The 19836-nt window shown below is 36.9% G+C and overlaps 1 protein-coding gene across 1 annotated transcript in view; it reads left to right on the forward strand.

The window, feature by feature from the left end:
- Positions 1–1186: 1186 nt before the first annotated feature.
- The window catches only part of THADA (thyroid adenoma associated), a gene marked incomplete at its 3' end in the record, with an annotated part of 165493 nt that continues 146843 nt past the window's right edge, over positions 1187–19836 (forward strand). Inside the window, exons 1-20 of the mRNA XM_009579153.1 lie at positions 1187–1262; positions 2700–2794; positions 3219–3349; positions 4133–4281; positions 4441–4473; positions 5309–5361; positions 6305–6491; positions 7162–7256; positions 7561–7781; positions 8741–9432; positions 10093–10244; positions 10384–10539; positions 11700–11822; positions 12755–12878; positions 14325–14473; positions 15333–15543; positions 16944–17079; positions 17424–17560; positions 17970–18128; positions 19305–19462. Of these exons, the coding sequence (XP_009577448.1) occupies positions 1187–1262; positions 2700–2794; positions 3219–3349; positions 4133–4281; positions 4441–4473; positions 5309–5361; positions 6305–6491; positions 7162–7256; positions 7561–7781; positions 8741–9432; positions 10093–10244; positions 10384–10539; positions 11700–11822; positions 12755–12878; positions 14325–14473; positions 15333–15543; positions 16944–17079; positions 17424–17560; positions 17970–18128; positions 19305–19462 (3237 nt within the window). The remainder of the gene's footprint in view (positions 1263–2699; positions 2795–3218; positions 3350–4132; positions 4282–4440; positions 4474–5308; positions 5362–6304; positions 6492–7161; positions 7257–7560; positions 7782–8740; positions 9433–10092; positions 10245–10383; positions 10540–11699; positions 11823–12754; positions 12879–14324; positions 14474–15332; positions 15544–16943; positions 17080–17423; positions 17561–17969; positions 18129–19304; positions 19463–19836) is intronic.

A 19836-nucleotide genomic window follows, 5' to 3' on the forward strand; every position in this document is an offset into this window, starting at 1 on the left:
CACGGCAGCGGGGCCCGGCTGCATCTTCCCCTGAGGCGCTGCAGGTCGGGCTCTTGTCTTCCTGAGACCGCTCGAAGGTTGGGGCTGTCGTGTTTGTTGCCCCGCCTGGGTGCCGGCCTCGCTGCCCAGCCGGGCACTGGCACGCTGGTGAATGCTGTCGTGCGGTGCCCGCTGCCTGGGGAAAAAGGGTGAAGCCGCCTGTTTTTAGAAGAACATAAAAGGAGTTATGCTTTGTGATCACTATCAACTGGGACTAGATAACAGATCAGGGGATCTTAGTCTATATAAATATGGGGAGGGAGGGTGCAAAGAAGATGGAGCCAGGCTCTTCTCAGTGGTGCCCAGTGCCAGGATGGGAGGCAGCGGGCACAGACTGAGACACAGGAAGGTCCCTCTTGAACATCGGGAAGCACCAGATGCGGTGTGAGGGTGCCTGAGCGCTGGCACAGGTCAACCAGAGAGGCTGTGGAGTCTCCATCCTTGGAAACATTCAAAAGCTACCTGGACGTGGTCCTGGGTAACTGGTTCCAGGTGGCCCTGCTTGAGCAGGGGATTGGACCAGATGACCTCCAGAGATCCCTTCCAGTTTCAGCTGTTCTGTGATAACGGTCTCATAAGTCAGTGAAGCTGTAGTGCATATTATATTGCCATCACCTGAAAGAAGAAAAATAACTTCCTATTTGTGATGTCCATTATGGTGAACACAGAACTGGTTGGTGTGTTGTAAAGAAACAAAACTGCTTTGCTACACAGTTCTAAATTTATATTAATACAAGTTAAATGAGTTTTGAACTGTAAAACAGAGCAACAAAAGTTTCATGGTGTAATTGCCATGCTTCTGCATGATATTTTCCAACTCTGATCTAGCCACAGACTACATAACAAGTGCAGTAAAAACTCCAGTGAGATGGTTTGTCAGTCATCCAGCAAATCCTGAAATCCCGTTTTCTATGTCTTCCATTTTGTGCCATGAAGTCTGGGTGAATTTTGGACAAAATGCTTGAAATAGTTGAAGGTGATAAAATTGAAGAGAGCTATTGTCTTGAAAAAAAAAATTGCACCGATAATGCAATAAACATTATTTCAGGACAGTGAAAAGACCCTTATAATAGGAAGTGTTTGTAATTATGCTTTTAAACAATGTGACTTTTTTTTTTTTTGAGCAGGTATCTCTTAATCAGCTAAAATGGTTTTAAAGAAGAAGAAGGAAATTCAGGTAGATGCATTCTTTCTTGATCATCAGCAGCTTGAAAAACTTCAGAGTAAGTGGGGTCTTTTTTTCTGAACTAATGTGTAATTTCCTTTTCTGTTAGTAGAATGCATTTGAGTAGCTACTGAAATTGATCTGTTTGGTTTTTTTTTTCCTTGTTATGTTTTATTTCTGGTGTTTTTGTTTTGTGGGTTTTAGGTGTGTTTGCTCTTTTGTGGTTTGTTTTTACTTCGTAATGACAATGACTTCTTACCTTGGCAGAGTTAAAAGAATCCTTTAGAGCACCATGTCTTTCGTCTGAAAGCTCTTTGCTTTGTTTTATCATTGGTGTGAAGGTGGTAGAAGGTCCTACCTGTGATCCCACTTGCAGGCCTGTAATTCAGTGCTACCTGAAGTACTAGCCTTAACATGTGGGATAACACTGAATTTCAAAGAATCACAGAGTGGTTGAGGTTGAAAGGAATCTCTGGAGATCATCTTGAGCATATTTTCCCAGTCTTTTCTGTAGTTAATTTGATTTAAAGATACTGTTCAAATGCTCTTTTATTTTGTGGGGTTTTTTTGGTTGGTTTGTTTGATGAGATAAACTTCCAGTGATCTTTACTTTAAAAAAAACAAAACCAAAAATAAGTAATACAAGATTGTGTACTAAAGTTTCTATGAGGTGCTCCTTGCCTTCTAGTCAGCACTGGTGAGGCCACACCTGGAGTGCTGCATCCAGTTCGGGGCTCCCCAGTACAAGAGAGACATGGACATACTGGAGAGAGTCCAGCGAAGGGCCACTAAGATGAGGAAGGGCCTGGAGCATCTCTCCTGTGAGGAAAGGCTGAGAGACCTGGGACTCTTCAGCTTGGTGAAGAGAAGGCTCAGGGGGATCTTACCAGTGTGTAAAAAAAAAAAAAAAAAACAAAAAAAAAAAACATAAAAGGGGGGCATAAAGAGGGCATGAAGAATACAGAGCTAGGCTTTTTTCTGTGTTGAACAGTAATGGGACGGGAGGCAATGGGCACAAACTGAAACACAAGATGTTCCCTCTGAACATCAGGAAACATTTTGTTTTTTTAACTTGGGGGTGACTGAGCACTGGCACAGGTTTCCCAGGTAAGTTGGAGAGTCTCCATCCTTGGAGATATTCAAAAGCCATCTGGCCATGGTCCTGGGCAGCCTGCTCCAGGTGACCCTACCTGAGCAGTGGGGTTGGACCAGGTGACCTCCAGAGGTCCCTTCTGACTTCAACCATGCTGTGATTCGTACTGAGGATGAGGCCTACTATTACATTGCAGTGAAACTTGTATTTTTTTTCATTTGTTAGAAAAAAAAATTGGTGTTAAGGTATTGTAAGGTGACTTACGGGATTGTGGCACCAGTAGGTTTACTGGAACAGGAAAAAAACTAAGAATTAAGCAGTGACTTCTTGTTATGAATTATGTGTTGTTTATACTGCTTATTGTAATTCCTTTCTAAAAAGAGACTCTTCTTCCAAATGTAGGGTTTTCAAAGGCTGAAGAGCAAAACCTGGCATCTCTGCTTCTGCACTGCGCACAGCTGAGCAATGGCATCCAGCAGATCCAGTGTATTAAACAAGTAAGACTTCACTGTTGTTAGTGTGGTTTTTGGTAACTGACAGTGTGTCATATGCACCGTTAATGGGAAATGCAGTTCTAAAATAAACTCTATAGTGTTTTAAACATTCCTGGAAACAGGTAAAAAGCAGTTGTTACTGCTGCACATGCATTAGGTAGAAATGTAGTTCTAGTACTTAAATTAGCAAGGGCTACAGTTACTGACAATGGTGGAAGGCAAGTGATACCAAGTTTCCTATTTTCTATGTATGTATTTTTAGTATCAGAGGTCTTCTTGGAATGTTATTCAACACCTGAAACTCAACAGGATATGGTAAAAACAGGACGGTTTTGCACCATGTGCTTGGATGAGAGGGAATTCTGCCTCTGTTAATGATGAGGGTATATCCAGAGTTTTTGTTGATCATGTGTTCTGTTGATTATAGATTATGCCATTGGTAAAGAAGATGGATCAAAACTCTGCATGTGATCCCATGGTTAAAGCTTGTTTGGATGTTTTGGGAGAGACATATTTTTCACTGGGTGCGAAGAATCCCTTGAAAAAAGTATTAGCAAGGTAAAAAATTGAATAGTAATCCTTTTTTTTTTTTTTTTTTTTTTTAAATGCTCTCCTTACCGGAAGTCAGTAACTTGTCATGCACTACAAATTGCTGTAGTTTAATTATTGAAAATTTGTGATACTAATATGTGAATATGTACTGGTTTTCTTTCTTGCTTAGTTAAAAATCTTAATTATAAATAATACAATATATCACTGGATAAATAACTTCAAAGTGAGGTATTATTTTGATCTGTTTCATTACTGGAAAGACAACATAGTGTGTAATTAGCACTGTGAATTTTAAAATCCAGTATTAGAGTAGAAATTTAAAATACTTCTGTTTTAAAAAAAAAAAAGTCTCAACTTCGACTGTGAAGAGAAGGCTGTTCAAAGAAATCATAACTAAACTGTGGTTTCTTGTGCCTATTTTTATTTCAATTAAATTTTTCAGTTGCAAAATTGTGTTGTATTTCTTTAGTGAATTTATTACAGCCTTAACATTTTTAAGATACAATGCTTAGCTGTCTTCATTTCTGTGTCAGGAAACATTTGTTGCTTCACTGAGAGAAGCCCGGCTTCCATCCTGTATTTGTTTGCATGCGAGAGCTTTACACCCCTTTGACAGGTTTTCTAGCTGCAAAATTTGAACATGCGTGTTTATTTTAAAACAGAATACGTTTTCATGCAGGAAGCAACATCTATCTATGGTTAGAGTTTTACCTGACATTGACTTTAGTCAAGCAGATATTTAACACTTCAGTGTGAGCTAACTGATCGTGCTGTTTCTTACTGTTGCAGTTCACTAAACAGTCTTCCTGAAGAGTTTATGACGTTAGCTGTACAAAGCTTTGTATGCTGCCTTAGGGAAGAACTGAAAACCACAGACATATATTTGTACAGAAAAGTACTGGACAACCTTGCTTCCTGTATGGAGGACTTCAGCTTAGGTACGATGACATTGAATATACCGTCTTCTGTTTTAACTTGCTCAACCTTGGTTTGCGTCTTGGTGTGGCATGTATCAAGTAATGTTTACATCTTTATCTATGTAAAATAGATACTATTGGCTAGTACTCACTAGTTAAAATGTATTTTCTTTCCTCTAGGTAGAGCAAGTATTAAGAACCTGTTTGAAGAAGGTAAAGTTATATTTACAGTAAAATAAGTTTCACTGTAGATTACTGGGTGGAGGGTTGCGTGTGCAGAAGTAACATGAGGTAGGCATAAAGATCTATCAGATCTGATTTCCTCCTGGTTAATTTTTAGTAGCTAGTACCCTCACATGGTACTTTTTTCTCAAAGACTTACCCTTGCTTTGTATATTTAATTTCCAGGGGTCAACCTTGCTTTGTTGAGCAGCCCTAGATATAAATCTGAAAAGGTACCAGTGAGTGGTTCTTAAAGGGCTGGGAGAGTTGATGCTACTTTACGTGAAGTATTCTCTGTCCTTAGCCTGCTGATGAAGTTGGATGTGGTAACACTGTGCTGTTAACAGCCAGTCTTGACTATAGCAAGCCCAGGCCTGCTGTGGCAAGAGTTTTGTTTGGCAATAATTTGGCAGAAGTCTGGTCAGCTGGTAGTATGGGATAACTTGGCATGTTTTGCCCTTAGCATGCAGGTAATGTTCAGTTTCCTGTGGGCCTTTTATTGCTGCCCTGTCTTTAGCTCTTGGTCATTCCAGCTTTTCACTGAGAAACCAGAACTCTCAATACCTCACAGGATTAGGCCAAGTGAGTTGGAAACTCCCGTTTTGTACCAGGTTGTCGCAAACCAGCTTGAGATTTTGCTTTAGCATCGCATCTTTGGATCTGCACTGTAATTTCAGTTTAATTTGTTTACGGAGTGGAAGAAACACCACTATATGGATAACTGTTCATTGTGTCTGGATATGATGTGTATGTGTGATTGCTTTGCTGGAATTTTTCTGTTCTATTTCTCTTTTAACTAAATTTATACCATAATTATTTTCACTAGTTCTTCAGTTTCTGCAGAAGTCACTACCTGACATACAGGAAGAAAACAGGCAAGTGAATTCAATATAAGCTGTATTTTATCTGTTTTTATTTCACTCTTGCAAGGTAATCTGGTATGGTTTGGAATATCGCTTTGATAGCCATACATTGATGAAAGATGGGAATGTCTTTTTACAATGGTACATATTTTAAATAAAAATTGCTGATTTTCTTTTCTTTTGTGGCGATATGATGATAAAAAATAAGAGAGGAAAGGAAGAAAATTAAAGGCGGTAATATTTAAGGCACTGATACTGTTAGAGCTACTGCTTTTAAGGGAGGCCTTTGAGTTGTGGTTTTGCTATCTGAATTGTGACTGAACACTGTAATTAATAGATACACTTATTAAAATTCAGGTAGAGTAATACTCTTCCACTTACCCTGAGTGTTTAATTCAGTATTGATACTCTGTTTAATCTGTAACAGCAGATATCATTTAATATCTTGACATTTTCCAGCATTGCATAAAGTGAAGCCTCTTCACTGTGGTCTCTCATCACGTACCTAGAGGAGAAGCGTGCTTAATGGAGTGTTTTGTACAGAAAAAGTTTACAGGTTGTCTTCATGTTAGAAGAAAGTTGAATTGTAGAAATATGCTTTGTGCAGGGAGGAACTGCTTGAAAAATGAGAATGGAGCTGTGTTCTGTTGGTCTTTTTGGAAAGTTTCTGAAAAAGTTCAGCTCTCCACAGGCAGAATCCAATGAGTGAAAGTTTGTCACAGGAACCTGCAGAAACTGTAGTACAATTTGTCATTATGTTTGTTAACTTCATTTTAAAATGCTGCCCTTGAGTCTGCTGCTTATTTTCCTATAGTTACGTATCTGGTCAACTCAAACAATAAATTAGTTTTTACCATTAATTCTATCTGAAGTTGGCAGAATGTAGTTTTATGGGGATGGCAAAGAATGGTTTTCATTTCCTTTTTTTGTGCATGTTTGTCTATTTTTTCCACAGAAAGAATCATGGAAATCGTATTGTTCAGACTCAGTTGATGCATGATTTACTGATAGCCATTAAAGTTTCAATGATGCTTGTACAGAAACTACAAGAATATACCCAGGGAAGTCTTTGGAAACACCATGATTCTTTTATTTGGCAAAGTATGTGCAGTTTACTGAAAAGCTCCACAAACTTCCTAATGGATGGTAAGTTTAATAACATTCAAACCCAAATATTTTTATTAAGTCAGTCTTGTTGTCTTTGTAGTAAACACATCGTGTATGTATAAAAACTTACTTTACCTTGAATGGAAATTGAACTGCAGGGATTAATGGGAGAGGGAGCAGTTGTAGGTCTTTCAGCAAGCTATGAGTTGTAGATCGTAATTTTGGAGTGTACAGTTTAACTTGTCCTGCTACAAAAACCAAAGGTAAATGCTATTAATAATAATTTAGAAACTAGCAGAAATATTATTGAGACTCACGGAATGTCTTGCCTACGAAAAATTTATGTATCTGTATGAATTATGCTGTCAGAACTATTTATTGGTGCACTATAACTAATTGTGTTTGCTTCTTATACAGGTATTTTTGTATAGTAGAATTTAATATAAATGACAATAGGCTCTGCCACAGTCGTCCTTGTCTTACTGGGCAGTTCTATATTTTCTATCTATTAAAAGCTGTTAATAGTTTCCTATTACACTAGAGTATAAATTCACTAATACTTGCTATCCAGGCGGACACTACAGATTTGTGATTATACAATTACAGGTACTCTAGGAAAATTCAATACTATCTTTATAATTTTGATACATAGTTCTAGTGCACGATGTTTGCTGCACTCTAATGTAAAATATCTTTCTCTGCCATGTAGCAACTCTCCTGCAAACTGTTCAGACTACTTCAGGACTGGCTGTTATTCTGTTTACTAAAGCTATGTACGAGCCAGTTGAAGAATTACCTTCCTTGGTAAGTGTATTTCTTTGCAAAAGACTGTGAAGTGTCATAGTGGTGTTAATCAGTACTACCACCAGTGTTGTTCAGAGACTGCTGATATGGATAGCAAGACTTGCCAACCTCTGTATCGGTCTTCTGTTGGAGTGTAAATCCTTTATTCTCTCCTTGCCATATGAAATAATAAGACTAGGGTTTTGAATTTGAGAAAAACAACGTACAGGAAATCTCTTCAGATCTTCTAAGATTCTCAGTTATGCACGAAATAGCTTTTCTCCTGTGCTGAGATCCTGTAATAGGTGTTATTTTGCTATTACAGGTCAGCGACTTGCTTCTTGGGTCAATGAAACACACAGGCGTGCCAGCGTGGTTTGTGAGTAACTGTGGGACTCTGTGTACAGAAGAACTCCCTGACTCGGTCCTTCTCTTTCTTTGCCATGGAGCACTGGCTATGCTGGAATGGAAGAATGGCAGCATGGGTGAAAATGGAGAGAAACTATTACTAGATATCGCATCAGTCTTGTTGTCTTTGAGTTCAGAGTAAGCCTCTATTTTGATTTGTATTGTTTCATGTTTGGGAGGAGGGGGTTGATCTTTTTACTTGTATTTTTGCACGGCTCAGATGGTCCTGGTGGAATCTCTCTTTGATGGTTTCAGTGTAATGATGTTAGTTTGTGCTGCAGATCATGTCATCTTTTTAGTATATTCAGAATAACTCTGAAAGTTTGAAAAATATACTGCATAGATAGTTCTAAGTTACAATTTTTTCTTGCATGCTATAATGAAATTTTGTTTTTCCAATATAAGTGGGATTAGTTTACCAACTACCTGATGGTAAGGTGTGGCAGAATCAGTTGTTAGTTTCTGGACATCACCTCCTATGCTTTTAAAAGTACAGAAGAAAATAAAATGTGCCAGTGAGTGGAATACTTGAAGTAAGATGAGTTTTAATTTTTTTTTTTCTGGTTGCAAGCATTGACTGCTTGCATCTAATGGACTACCAGCACTATTGGATAGGAAATTAAAACGTGTATTCAGTTCAACCTTTGTTCCTGCCTTGGAGGTCAATTTTGTGATTTTGTTTTTGCACATACGGTACTCAGCTTTTGTGGTTTTATATGGCAATGAAAAGTTTTCCTTATATTTTCAAGAAGCATGCAATAACATAATGCTGCATTAGCATGTGGATATTAATTTTTATTTTTGTTTTTAAAATAGCAAGTGTAGTGGCTTGTCAGGTTTCTTTTCCCCATATTTAGGGGTTTTAGCTGTGACGAGTTAACAGTATGTCAGGTAACTAAGCATACACTTTGCAACATCCAATTCATTATCTCCTTTTTGCGTTAGTTCCTTTTCTTCAGTGAATGATTAGTGTCTCCTTACCTGTTTTAGTGTGAGGTAAACTACTGTGATGAATAATTATTTTGAAATAAAAAAATAATTTTTGAAAAAATTGACAAATGCAAATAATTAACTTTTTTGTTGGTTCTTTTTAAAAGGTTAAAAGAATCCAGTATGGCAACGTCTTTGTCTAGAATCCTTGCCATTTGGACTAATTCAGCACTGGCTGCCCTTGTTTCAAGCTCCCCAAATCTAAAAATCAAACTTAATGGGAACTCGGACTTAATTGGGAAGCTGCTGGAATACGTTTATACACACTGGGAACACCCTCTGGATGCTGTTAGACACCAAACCAAATTGATATTCAAGAATCTTCTTCAGATACACCGAACTACCATTACTGGATCCAATGAAAAATCAGACCCATTCTTTGCAAGGCTGATAAAGCGTTTACTAAGCTTGGAATGGCATGTAAAAGGGAAATACACTTCTCTTGGCTGTCTTGTGGAGTGTGTGGGCACTGAAAATATTCTACAGTTGGACAGAACAATTCCAGTACAAATCTTGGACGTGATGTATGATCAGTCTCTTGCACCCTATGCTAGTGATCTTTTGGAAACCATGTTTACAAATCATAAAGCCCATTTTGCTTTGAGTTTTCAAGAAAGCACCTGGATTGACCAGTGGCATGACATCTGGGTTTCTCCTCTTCTAGTAATACTGTGTGAAGGGAACCACGACCAAACTACTTATATAATAGATTACTATTTACCAAAATTGCTTAAATGTAGCCCTGACAGTCTGAGCTACATGATTAGAATTCTTCAGGCTTCTGCAGATGCTAATCTAGGTAAGAAAATAAGTATCGTATTTGTAATTATGATTGTTCTTTCAAAAAAAAAAAACCTCAGAAATATGATTTCTGATCTATTATTATTATTAGAATTAATTTGGGAGAAAAACTCCAGATGGTTATTATTGCTGTTAGTATTTCAAGGTGGAATTCATAATAATCATAAGTGTGTCGTCATGCCATGAGCAAAATAATTAGTATTCTAACTGCGAGTGCCTTACTGTTTTCTTTACATGCCAAGCTTTGTTACGTAGCAGTATTTTTTCTACTATTTTTCTGTTCTACTGTTATTTCTTGAACAGGTGTGTCCAGTAACAGGGCTTTACAGATTGTTTTTTGTTGCAAATATGTGGATATGAGATTTATGATTCTCTTGTAGTTTTGGACATAATTTAGTGTGATTCTAAAATAAGGGCTTGTGAGACCTCACAAGGTCCTTTTTTCATATGACATGTTCAAGATGAAGCATTTTGGGAACGAGGTGATTTAGAACTAGTTTAATCTGACAGACACTGTCTTTCAGGGTTTATGGGGTAAAAAATAAAAGGGAGTAAGGGTCATGTTGTGGAAGTATCGGGAGTTTCTGACAAGCATTGCAATTAGTACATTGTTTGTGCTAATCAAACTAGAATTATTACTGTTTTTCATTTTCTTTAGGCTCTAGCAGTACTAGAGGAGCTCTTGGAGCATTAATGGCATGCCTAAGAACAGCCAGGGCTCACGGACACCTGGAACTTTCAAATATCATGAACAATGGTCTTGTATCCACTGAATGTATAAAACTGGGTCTAGTTCATCAGCACAATCAGGTAAAGGGATGGTTTTTTTGTGTCTTTAAATTAGAAGAATTGCTTCGATCCTAAATACTGTGTCAGCATTGTTTTAAAATAAAGGTATCGTCATAAGTGCCTGTAACTCTTTTGTGGTTAACATCTAAATATCTTTCAGGTTTGCATTGATGCTTTAGGTTTACTTTGTGAAACCCATCGTAGCACGGAAATTGTGTCTATGGAAGAAATGCAACTAATTCAATTTTTTATGATGTACAACTTGAACAGCCAGTCTCCTTCAGTAAGGCAACAGATAGGTTCTTTACTGAGAAAGGTAATTTCAAACTATAAATAATGTCTAATGTGCCTATTATGTTAGTTATATAGCATTTAAAAAAAAATTCTGAGTATGTTATGAAGTTGCTCATCTGAAAGAGTAGAAGCTTTAAGACCAGGACTGTGTTGTATGTATTACCCAACTGAATGGTGATAAGTCATCACAGGCAAGGATGGCTTAAACAAAAAATTGATAGGCACAGTAACTTGATCGTGAATGGTAGTGAGTGTTACTTAACCTGTCAGCGTATGCATATTTTACAGCACATTGCTTTGCTATTGGTAAGCAATGAACCTTGTGTTGCCTTTGTTACGGACTAAGAGTGTGCTTACGTAGACTTACCAGATGTCAGGCAAATTCAGAGTCACTTGATCAGCCTCAGCAACCTGACTTGGAAGACAAGGTAGAAGAATATTAAGGGAACAGCGTTACATGTGGCTGTGCTGTTATAGTCTGCAGGGATTGAGTGTGTCAACATTGTGGAAGTTCCAAAGTCACATGTAGATGATGGTAGAAGGATATGGATGAAATGAGGAAACTATGTATTTGGAAGATGTTAATGGCAAAAGAAAGCAGTGTGGAAGGAGAAAATAATTAATTTGAGGCGGGGGAAAGATGAGGGAATAGGTTTGGCGGAAACAAAAGAGAAGTCCATCTCTTTCCATTCTCGCTTGGTGCAGACTGAGGAATATGGGATGGAAAAATGGTGTTAGAGGGAATGTAATAAAGGACGTAATTATAGTGGGTAATAAAAGAACTGGGGGAACCATTCCTGAGGTGAGTCAAACTCAAACAGCGTAAGAGACACTGAAGCTATGAAAATTACGTGCATTAATTGAGCTTTTTTTATAGAGGAACATATGTTCCACAAAGAATGGGGAGGTGGAGGAGAAGACTAGGCATGAATTTAAGAGGGAAGATGGAAGAAGGTGCTGGAGGTGCAGAGGGAGGGGAAAAAGGTTGGTCACAAGAGAGATGGGGAACAAAAAACTTGGTTTTGGAGTGGAGAGAGAAGGATCTGTTCTGTGTTATACGGTACGCAAACTTTTTAAAAATTACAAGCAATATGATCTGGAAAATAAGCTGAAAATCCCCCTTTCCCTTATTTAACTGTCAATGATTCTTGCCTTACCTATGTTTTGCTTTTGTTTTAAAAGTTATTTTGTAGGATACAAGAAAGTTCCCAGGTGCTTTATAAATTGGAGCAAAATAAAACCAAGCAAGAGTTACTTGAAAACTCAACTAAAAGGCATCCTTTGGGGATCTTGCAGCAATATAAAGTAAGTTAGACTGCTAGAGATACAGATACAAGAGGAGGGATAGCATTTCTGAAAGATAGCTCATTGTTCTTGAGAACACCTCTGAGTAAGTTAGGCTGTGTCTGTGTTAGGAAACAGTGCAGTGCAGGAGGAAGAAACCTGTAAAGTAAAAACAGTACTGAGGACCTTGTCCACTCTGTATGCACTTATGCAAGTTAATTTTGACTAAATGTACTGTTGTTTCATGAACTGAATGCCAATTAGTATTTGGAGCGTATCTTTAAGGTTAATTTTGTCCAAAAGCAATAAAGGTTATTTTCTGAGGGATTGCTCCATGATGTGAACTGAAACAGCAGTAAGTGGGGAATGACTGGAGCTGCACCCCCAATCCAAACTAAAATTTTCAGGTAAATGTGCTGTCAGCTGCTGGCAGTTTAGTAGCAAGTTTTAAATGATGTGTGTTACTTGGGCTTGAAAGAGAGATCTGTTGAACTTCAGCCTTTTTCTAGCTCTCTAGAATGATCAGTGAGAGAATGAATGACAGAGCTTCAGCATGAAGACTTCCAAAGACTTCTTTTGTATTTGTCCTTTTTTCCTATTTGAAGGCTCATATAATCAGTTTCTTTGTGTTAAACTGTTTCTTGTCTTAAGTTCTGCTCTTCTTGTTAACTAATTTTCAAGGTTTTAATACCATGGCCACCTTTTTATGGGAGTGGGGAAAGGAAACTGGTTTTTTTTTTAAAAAAAAAAAAGATTTTCCAGCCTTCACTGTACTCTAGGAAACAAGAAATTTGTCAGTACTATGAAGGTAGGCCTCCCATTCTTCCAAAATTAACTGTAAGGTCATAATTTTTTGGGTAACATGTAAAGCAGAATGTCCTGAATTCAGTTACTTAGACTTTTTTTGTAGGGCAGCAAATAAACTGTCTTAAAATTTTTCCTGTGATTTTCAGGATTTCATGTCATCTGTATGTGACAGACTTTTTGAGGTACTGTTTCCTGGTTCATCACACCCAACCAGATTTTCTGCACTAACGATTTTAGGATCAGTAGCAGAAATATTTTCTGTTCCAAAAGGTGAGAAGCCTAATTTATAGGCTGTAGGAATGGGAGGTATTGAAGAAGATTCTTTTATGCCAGCTGGTCAATTTCTGTCAAAGTAAAATGGTATTCTTAGTCCTCAATTTCTGTGGCATTTCCTGTGTTGCTTTCATTTTATCTGAAGGAAGGATAGTAAGTTTTATTGGAAGTGGAATATTGAAGTAAATGCAAATACTTGTGGCCTGTTGAATATCTTCCATAAATTGGGAAGCCTGCATAGGCTGTTTTTTAGCAAGGTTTTTCAATGAATTTTTGTTATTATGAAGAAAACTTTTGGACAAGATTTAATAGACTTGATAACTTTACCCTCTTCTCTTGTTCTAACATCTTGATAATATGTAATTTAAAACGTTGAGACTATAAAAACTCTTGATTGAAAAGGCTTGCATATCCTCGTGGTACTATTATACTAAATAAGGAACAATTTAATTGGACAGTTTATGATGTTGTGCTGCTGTTATTTTAAATTTTCTTCACAATGTTATGACAACCCCAATTCAAGTAGTATTAATTAGAGCCTTGGAGTATTGATGCTCTTGCTAAATCTTGTCTCTGGGTCATATGGCCAACATAAAAGTATGTTTTCAGTCATAAATTGTATCTTTTTTTTTCCTTTTTTTTAACAAAATGAGACATGTAAGATAAAAGTTGATTTTGAGAGGGAAGAAAAAATGCTTTTTTGGTAGATCTTTTCTCAAAACCCCTGATAAATCATGAACACGTTAATTTTATTATTATGAGTTTGTGGTATGTTGTTGCTGCTTTTTTTTTTTTAATAGGAAGTTGTATTGAGAGTTGTTTATAAGAGCAACTTTAGGATTTCGGAAGCCTGACATTACTTCTATAAAGGAGATTTAGCTGCTGTTGTGTTCTGTGGTGGCATGTCGTGCACTTCTTTGTATCTTAAAATCTCTGGCTTCTTTACAGCATTAGGTCAGTTGCCAGAAGTCATGACTTCTTTAAATCTAAAAAGCAAAAAATTGTAATGGCTTCCATTTTAGGGGGTTATTCCTATGACAAAAAGGACCTCAAAAACTAAATCCCAAAACACACTGAAGTTTTACACCTTTTTGAGAGAAATTATTTTCTAATATTACATACTTCCAGGAAAAGAATTTTTAAGCAAAGCTAAAATAAAGGTTATTTTCAATGCTGAATTTAATGTGAATAAATGGGATTCCGGTTTTGGCAATAAGTTACTTTCTGTATTACTGAGGGTCCTTTTTTTGATATGGTAACCTTTTTTCCCAACAGTAAACATGGCATTTTAAGACCTATTAACAGAAGTAATATTAAACTAATGCTTCAGCTAAAATTTTATTTTAATGCTTCTTTAAGTATAGCCAAGTAAAATGTGAATACAGTGCTTATTCTGGAAAGAATTACAGCAAAACTATGTAAGGCATTGATTTCTTTGAACAGGCCAGGCACAAGTTTTTCAGTTGGATCAGGAGATAGATTCTACTCGTGTCCAAACTTTGATCCAGTGTTTTGCCAGTACTTTTGAGGAAGTAAAAGTTCTGGCATTTGGGCTTTTGATGAAACTACGTGATGTTGCATTTAATTTACAGGTATGTAATTAAAAATAGTTTAAAGGGAGTAATTTCATGAAAGATGAATGTTCTATATGATACCAGGTACTTGGATTAGGTACAAAGCATAATTCCTGAAAATCAGAAGTTGGTCCAAGTTGCCTGCAGTAGTGTTCATCACTAGCATCTTCTCTATGTTTTTACACAACTTCTGCCCTTACTTAAGGAGGCTTGTTTCACTAATGGATGAAGGAATTTGGGAAGTTCATTGGGTATGACTAAGACCCATCAGAGAAATAGTTAATGCAAGCTCCTTGCTTAGCTGTGACTTCCCTTGTAAATGATTGAAGTGTTTTGACTTGGTTACTCTTATATTTTAAGAAATTGAGCTCTGTGTTTCTTTTCCTTTCTGATTGGTCTCAGGTTTCATTACTGGATTGTCTTTTTTGATTTCTCCCAAATGTTGCCCTTTGACTTGATACTGATTCTTCTGTTTATTACTTCATAAAAAGTTACTTTTAAATTTGTAAGTACTGGTGAACAAATACTGCTTCCTGATAAACTATGCCTCTCTGTGATATCCGTTAGCAGATAAAACATGGTATTTTGAAAAAACCAAACCAAACCAAAAAGAATCTTCCTGTGAAGTGCAGCATGTTTGAAAACTGCTTTATAAATGACTGTCCCCACCCTCAGTGTGTGTGTAATTGTATCTTCGCTAAATACATGCACATGCATGTTTTGAGTGTAAGGTGATGAGTGTACAAAACAAGTGTTTCTTAGAAATATGTACGAGCAAACATATTGAAAAGCAGGTTCTTAGATTCCACGGTGCTAAGTAGCTTAATGAAATCAATATGGCAACTCAAAAAAATGAGCAATATTGGGTTTTTTCCAGGATTCTGAAAATCTGGATCTCCTATTCCAAGCAGCAATGGATCTTAGCACAAGTACCAAGCCATACGATTGTGTCACTGCTTCATATTTGTTCAACTTTTTAGTACATCATAAAGGACTACAGCATATTTGTTTAGGAAAATGGATTGAGCATAACCCCCAAATGGATGAAAACACATCAGAAAGTACAGTGGAGAAGAACACTTTAGCAGGTATGCTTTTGGGGAAATGAACCCCCATGTTTTTTATATTTATTTGAAACCTTACTGCTTTTCCTTAAGGCTTTTGGTAGGAGGCATAATGAGTAAGAGATACTTATTTCCAGTAGGATTTTAAGTATATTTTGTTTTGCTGTTAAGAAGCCGGGTGCCTCAGTGAGATCTTAATCTAGTCCTGTTCATGTTGAGGCTATCGAATGTTCTTAGAAGATGGCTTTCGTTATTACTTTGATCAGAGGGAAAGTGACATTGAGGCCCTGGTAGCTAGCCTGATGAAGCTGTGCACATAAAGTGTAGGAAAGGAACCTCTGCTTTCTCTAAGAGCTTGCTCACCCAGAGTGGAGGCAGCCGTTGTTTGTCTGTGTTATGTTTCCAGTACTTGATATTTGCAGCTCCCCTTGGAGCTCTGTTCTTTTGGAACCATTTTTCTGAGTGGTTTGCAGTCCTGCACATACATTTCTGCAGTAGTTACGCTTTGTTCACATGTGGGATATTTTTCTTTGGTTTAGTGCTTCTGGAAGAAAGCTGAGAGGCTCTAGATCTGGCAGATTTGACAAATTCGTTAAACAGACTTCCTCCACCTTTTGTAATTTGCAATAAAACTAAAATCCTTAAATTAATTATTTGTAATAAAGCATTGGATGTAATTTGTAGTAAACTCACTATTGTATACCTTTTTGGTGCCATTATTGGCTTCTTTACAGAGACATACTAATACTTTCTTCATATGCAGTGAAATCATGATTTTGAGACATGGTTGTGGTTGCCATAAATGAAGCAAATGCATGGGTGACCTCATGTCTCTTTGTTACAGAGATCTTCTGTTGTTAGTTATCCGTAGTTTGTTATTTGGGTCTGTTGTAATTCATTCTGATTCTGACACTGAGATGCCTCACGGTATAAATATGAATAAAATAGGCACATGTATCCTTGAAAATTGGGCAGGTTCTATAGTGGCTAATGTAAGATTCAAATACTTAACGGTAAACTTCCGATCTTTTAATTTTCTGCTGAACTGTTTGTTGTATTAACCTGGCTCTAAGGGTGAAGTCTGACTCAGTATGTGGTAGGTCGCTTTTTTTGACTTCATCATGAGCTGTGGGATTGTCCCCGAGTATAGGATCTGGGCTGTGCTTGTCACAGCTGCTGTTTGATTTGGATAGACAGGCTAAATTGACTGTAACAAATATTGCTGGAGTTTAGGTAACTGAAAATCAGCAATAACTTTTATTTAAATGACAAAAGAATGAAAAGTGTAAACCAGGAAATTGCTGTGCATTTTCCATTGAACTGTTGTGTAAACAGGCTTTATTCCTATTTCTTTAAAGCAGGTTTCTTTCTTAGAAAATACAGTATGTATGTATAATGCGAATCTGTACTTTTTAAAATTCTAGTTATCAAGCTTTTGTTGGTGAATGTTGAAGAAGAAATATTTCAAGCTAAGAAGTCTCTGCTTCAAGCAGCAGCATCATTCCCAATGTATGGAAGAGTGCATTGTATAACTGGGGCTTTGAAGCAATTACCTTTTAAGTAAGTAAAACATACTGCTAAATAGTAAGTTGTAACTCCATATTTAAGCACAGTGGAAGAGCTGCTCAGGAGAACATAAAAGCATACAGTGTTATTTGTAATGAAATCCAGTACCTGTGGCTTTTAGAACTCTTACTGGCTGCTGCACTGTTTAGCTAGCTGTTGGATACTTCCTTTGTATGTGTTAAACTCAGTCTTAGGACTTTTCAGACTCTACGCTATTTATAGTTTTCATAAATACTGTTGTGGAAGTGTTTGTAATTTCAGTTCTTTCTTTTAAATATTAAATTATTTTTAATCTATGTTGTGTTGGTTTTTGTTTGTGATTTTGGTTTTTTTTAAAGTAACTTGACATTGGTAGCTGAATGGAAGGAAATGGTGGCCAGGCTCATTCTGATGTCATACCAACTCTCTGCTGTAGTATCACCAGTAGTGCAGAGCTCATCACCAGAGGGTCTTATTCCAATGGATAGTGATTCAGGTAAACAGACAAACAAACAAAACCTCAAAAGAATTCTGTTAAAATCTGAAGCTCCTGAAGTTCTGTTTGTCTTGCAGCGATTCAGAACTAGAGCTAGCACCCCTCCCTTTCAACTTCTCATTTTATGTCATGATCTTAAGCCACTCTTTTAACTTCTGATAGAGGTTGTCTTGACTTCTGCACTAAAAAAAAAAAACATTTGCAGATTGTGTTGTTGCATCTGTTTCAAAACAGATGACTGTAAAGTCCATTTCTTCCTTAATCCTCGTAATCACCATGGTTTTATATTTGTTTTTTAGTGCCAATAGCTTTCTTTTGTACTTATGTATCCAAAATGAATTACATTTGTATAAAGAACTGGAAGTAAAAACCAAAACTATCTTAAATATTCCTCTTGTTTAATTTGTAGAAAGTGCAGGTCGTCTGCAGATGATTCTGCATGAGATACAACCACAGGACACGAATGATTATTTTATGCAAGCAAAGATTTTGAAAGAACACTGCAAAGTAGAGTCTGAAAAGCTGGCTGACCACAGGCCAATGGAAAATATTTGCACAGAAATGAGAGGTAAATCCAATGCTGTATTAGTAATTAAATCAAGATATTCTTTATAGAGCAGGCATTTTATGTGGGTGATCAAAATTGGAAGTTACTTGCTCCGTATAATGTTTCAGTTCTTCAATAAATCTGTCAGAAGCTAGTTATTCATCAGCATGGTTTTCACTGTGTTTCTGGAAGATTGTGGTTATTCTCTCTTAGAGCACAAGTGAAAATGAGTTGTTTTGATATTGGCCTAGACTCTGTTGCCTTAACTGCACTGGCCAGATAACCTTTAACACTTTTTCTGTCAAGCAACGCTTTTAATGCGTTTCTTGTTGAAAGGTGTTAAGTGTGATTTCCCTCTCCAGTGCACACAAGACTAGTGGGGAATATGTTCATGCAATAAAACTTGTTCCATGAAATTACATAAGTAGAAGCTTCTGTTTGAAAGATGGTAAAATGTTAGATGGTATTTGTCTGCTTTAATGAATAGCTGCTATGAAATTGAGCCTTACAGTGATAAAGAAATTGTAAACTTCGGCGTATTTAGTGTGTGCCAGAATAAATTTATAGAATATCTGTACATTTCTAAATTTAATAGTTTATGCAAGCTTTTTAAATCTTAAATATTTGAACTTTCTTTCCTCACATGTTTTTTCCTATGTTTAAAATAGTTTTGGTTAGGCCATATGTTTTCTTTCATGAAAAGAAGTCTATAAATATGTTGAAGTGGCACAGTGGCCACCAGATGGGGATGTTGCATTAGAAACGTGTTGCCCTTGCCAGGCCTCTTCCTATGGGGGCACCTGCGTTAAAAATCAAGTAACATACAGTGAGTGATGGATTGATGATTGACGTGGAGTTTGTTGGAGCCTGGCTCCAAAGTTGTAGGTATTTGTATACTTCAGTGTGCAGGTGAATACCAATTGTGACCAAAAGACCTCTACTCTTTAAAATAGCAGTTTCCTGGTAAAATGGTATACTGCTGCATTTTCCAAGTGGAATAAAGTACAGTGAGTGTTCAGGAGTGGAAGCAATTAGGGTCAGCAAAACTGAATTGTCTTTTGGGTTAGCAAGTTTAGACACTTTTTTCGGAGTTAATTGTGTTTTGTAAGAATATCAGGCTAAATGAAGTTTAAATTACAATTCTACATCTGAGAACCTTGAGTTACACTATTACGTTTGTTGATTTTTATTTTTAAGGTAAAGAAAAGCAAACATGTGATGTCACAGCTCAGATGGTTCTTGTATGTTGCTGGAGAAGCATGAAGGAAGTATCTCTGCTCTTAGGGACACTGTGTAAACTTTTGCCTTCACAGGCTACATGTGAACCTTCGGATGGGTTGATTACTGTAGAACAGGTGGGCAAGTAATTTTTATTATAAAATCTTCACTTTATTTTGGGGTGGTGGTGGTGGGGACAGCAGTTTTCAGAAAACTGTTTTTTTTCTTAAATCTACATTCTGTATGGGAAAAGTTGCGGTTTTTATTGCCATGTTCTTACGGTTTTCTTGTTTCATTATACTTGGTTAACAGTCTACTTTTTGATAAAGTGTTATTCAGAAGGCGTAACTATAGTAATAACAGATAAGTGAAGAAATTATTATACATAGCTAAAAAATTCAAGGAATAGTCATTCTAATTGTACTGGGTTATTTACAAGATGTATGCTGTGTTTAGGGATACCAATACCTGCCTGCCTGCCTCCCTCCCCGCTCCCTTCCCCTCCCCCCCC

Source organism: Fulmarus glacialis, unplaced genomic scaffold (assembly GCF_000690835.1).
Source record: "Fulmarus glacialis isolate BGI_N327 unplaced genomic scaffold, ASM69083v1 scaffold3696, whole genome shotgun sequence".
NCBI classification, from domain to species: Eukaryota; Metazoa; Chordata; class Aves; order Procellariiformes; family Procellariidae; genus Fulmarus; species Fulmarus glacialis.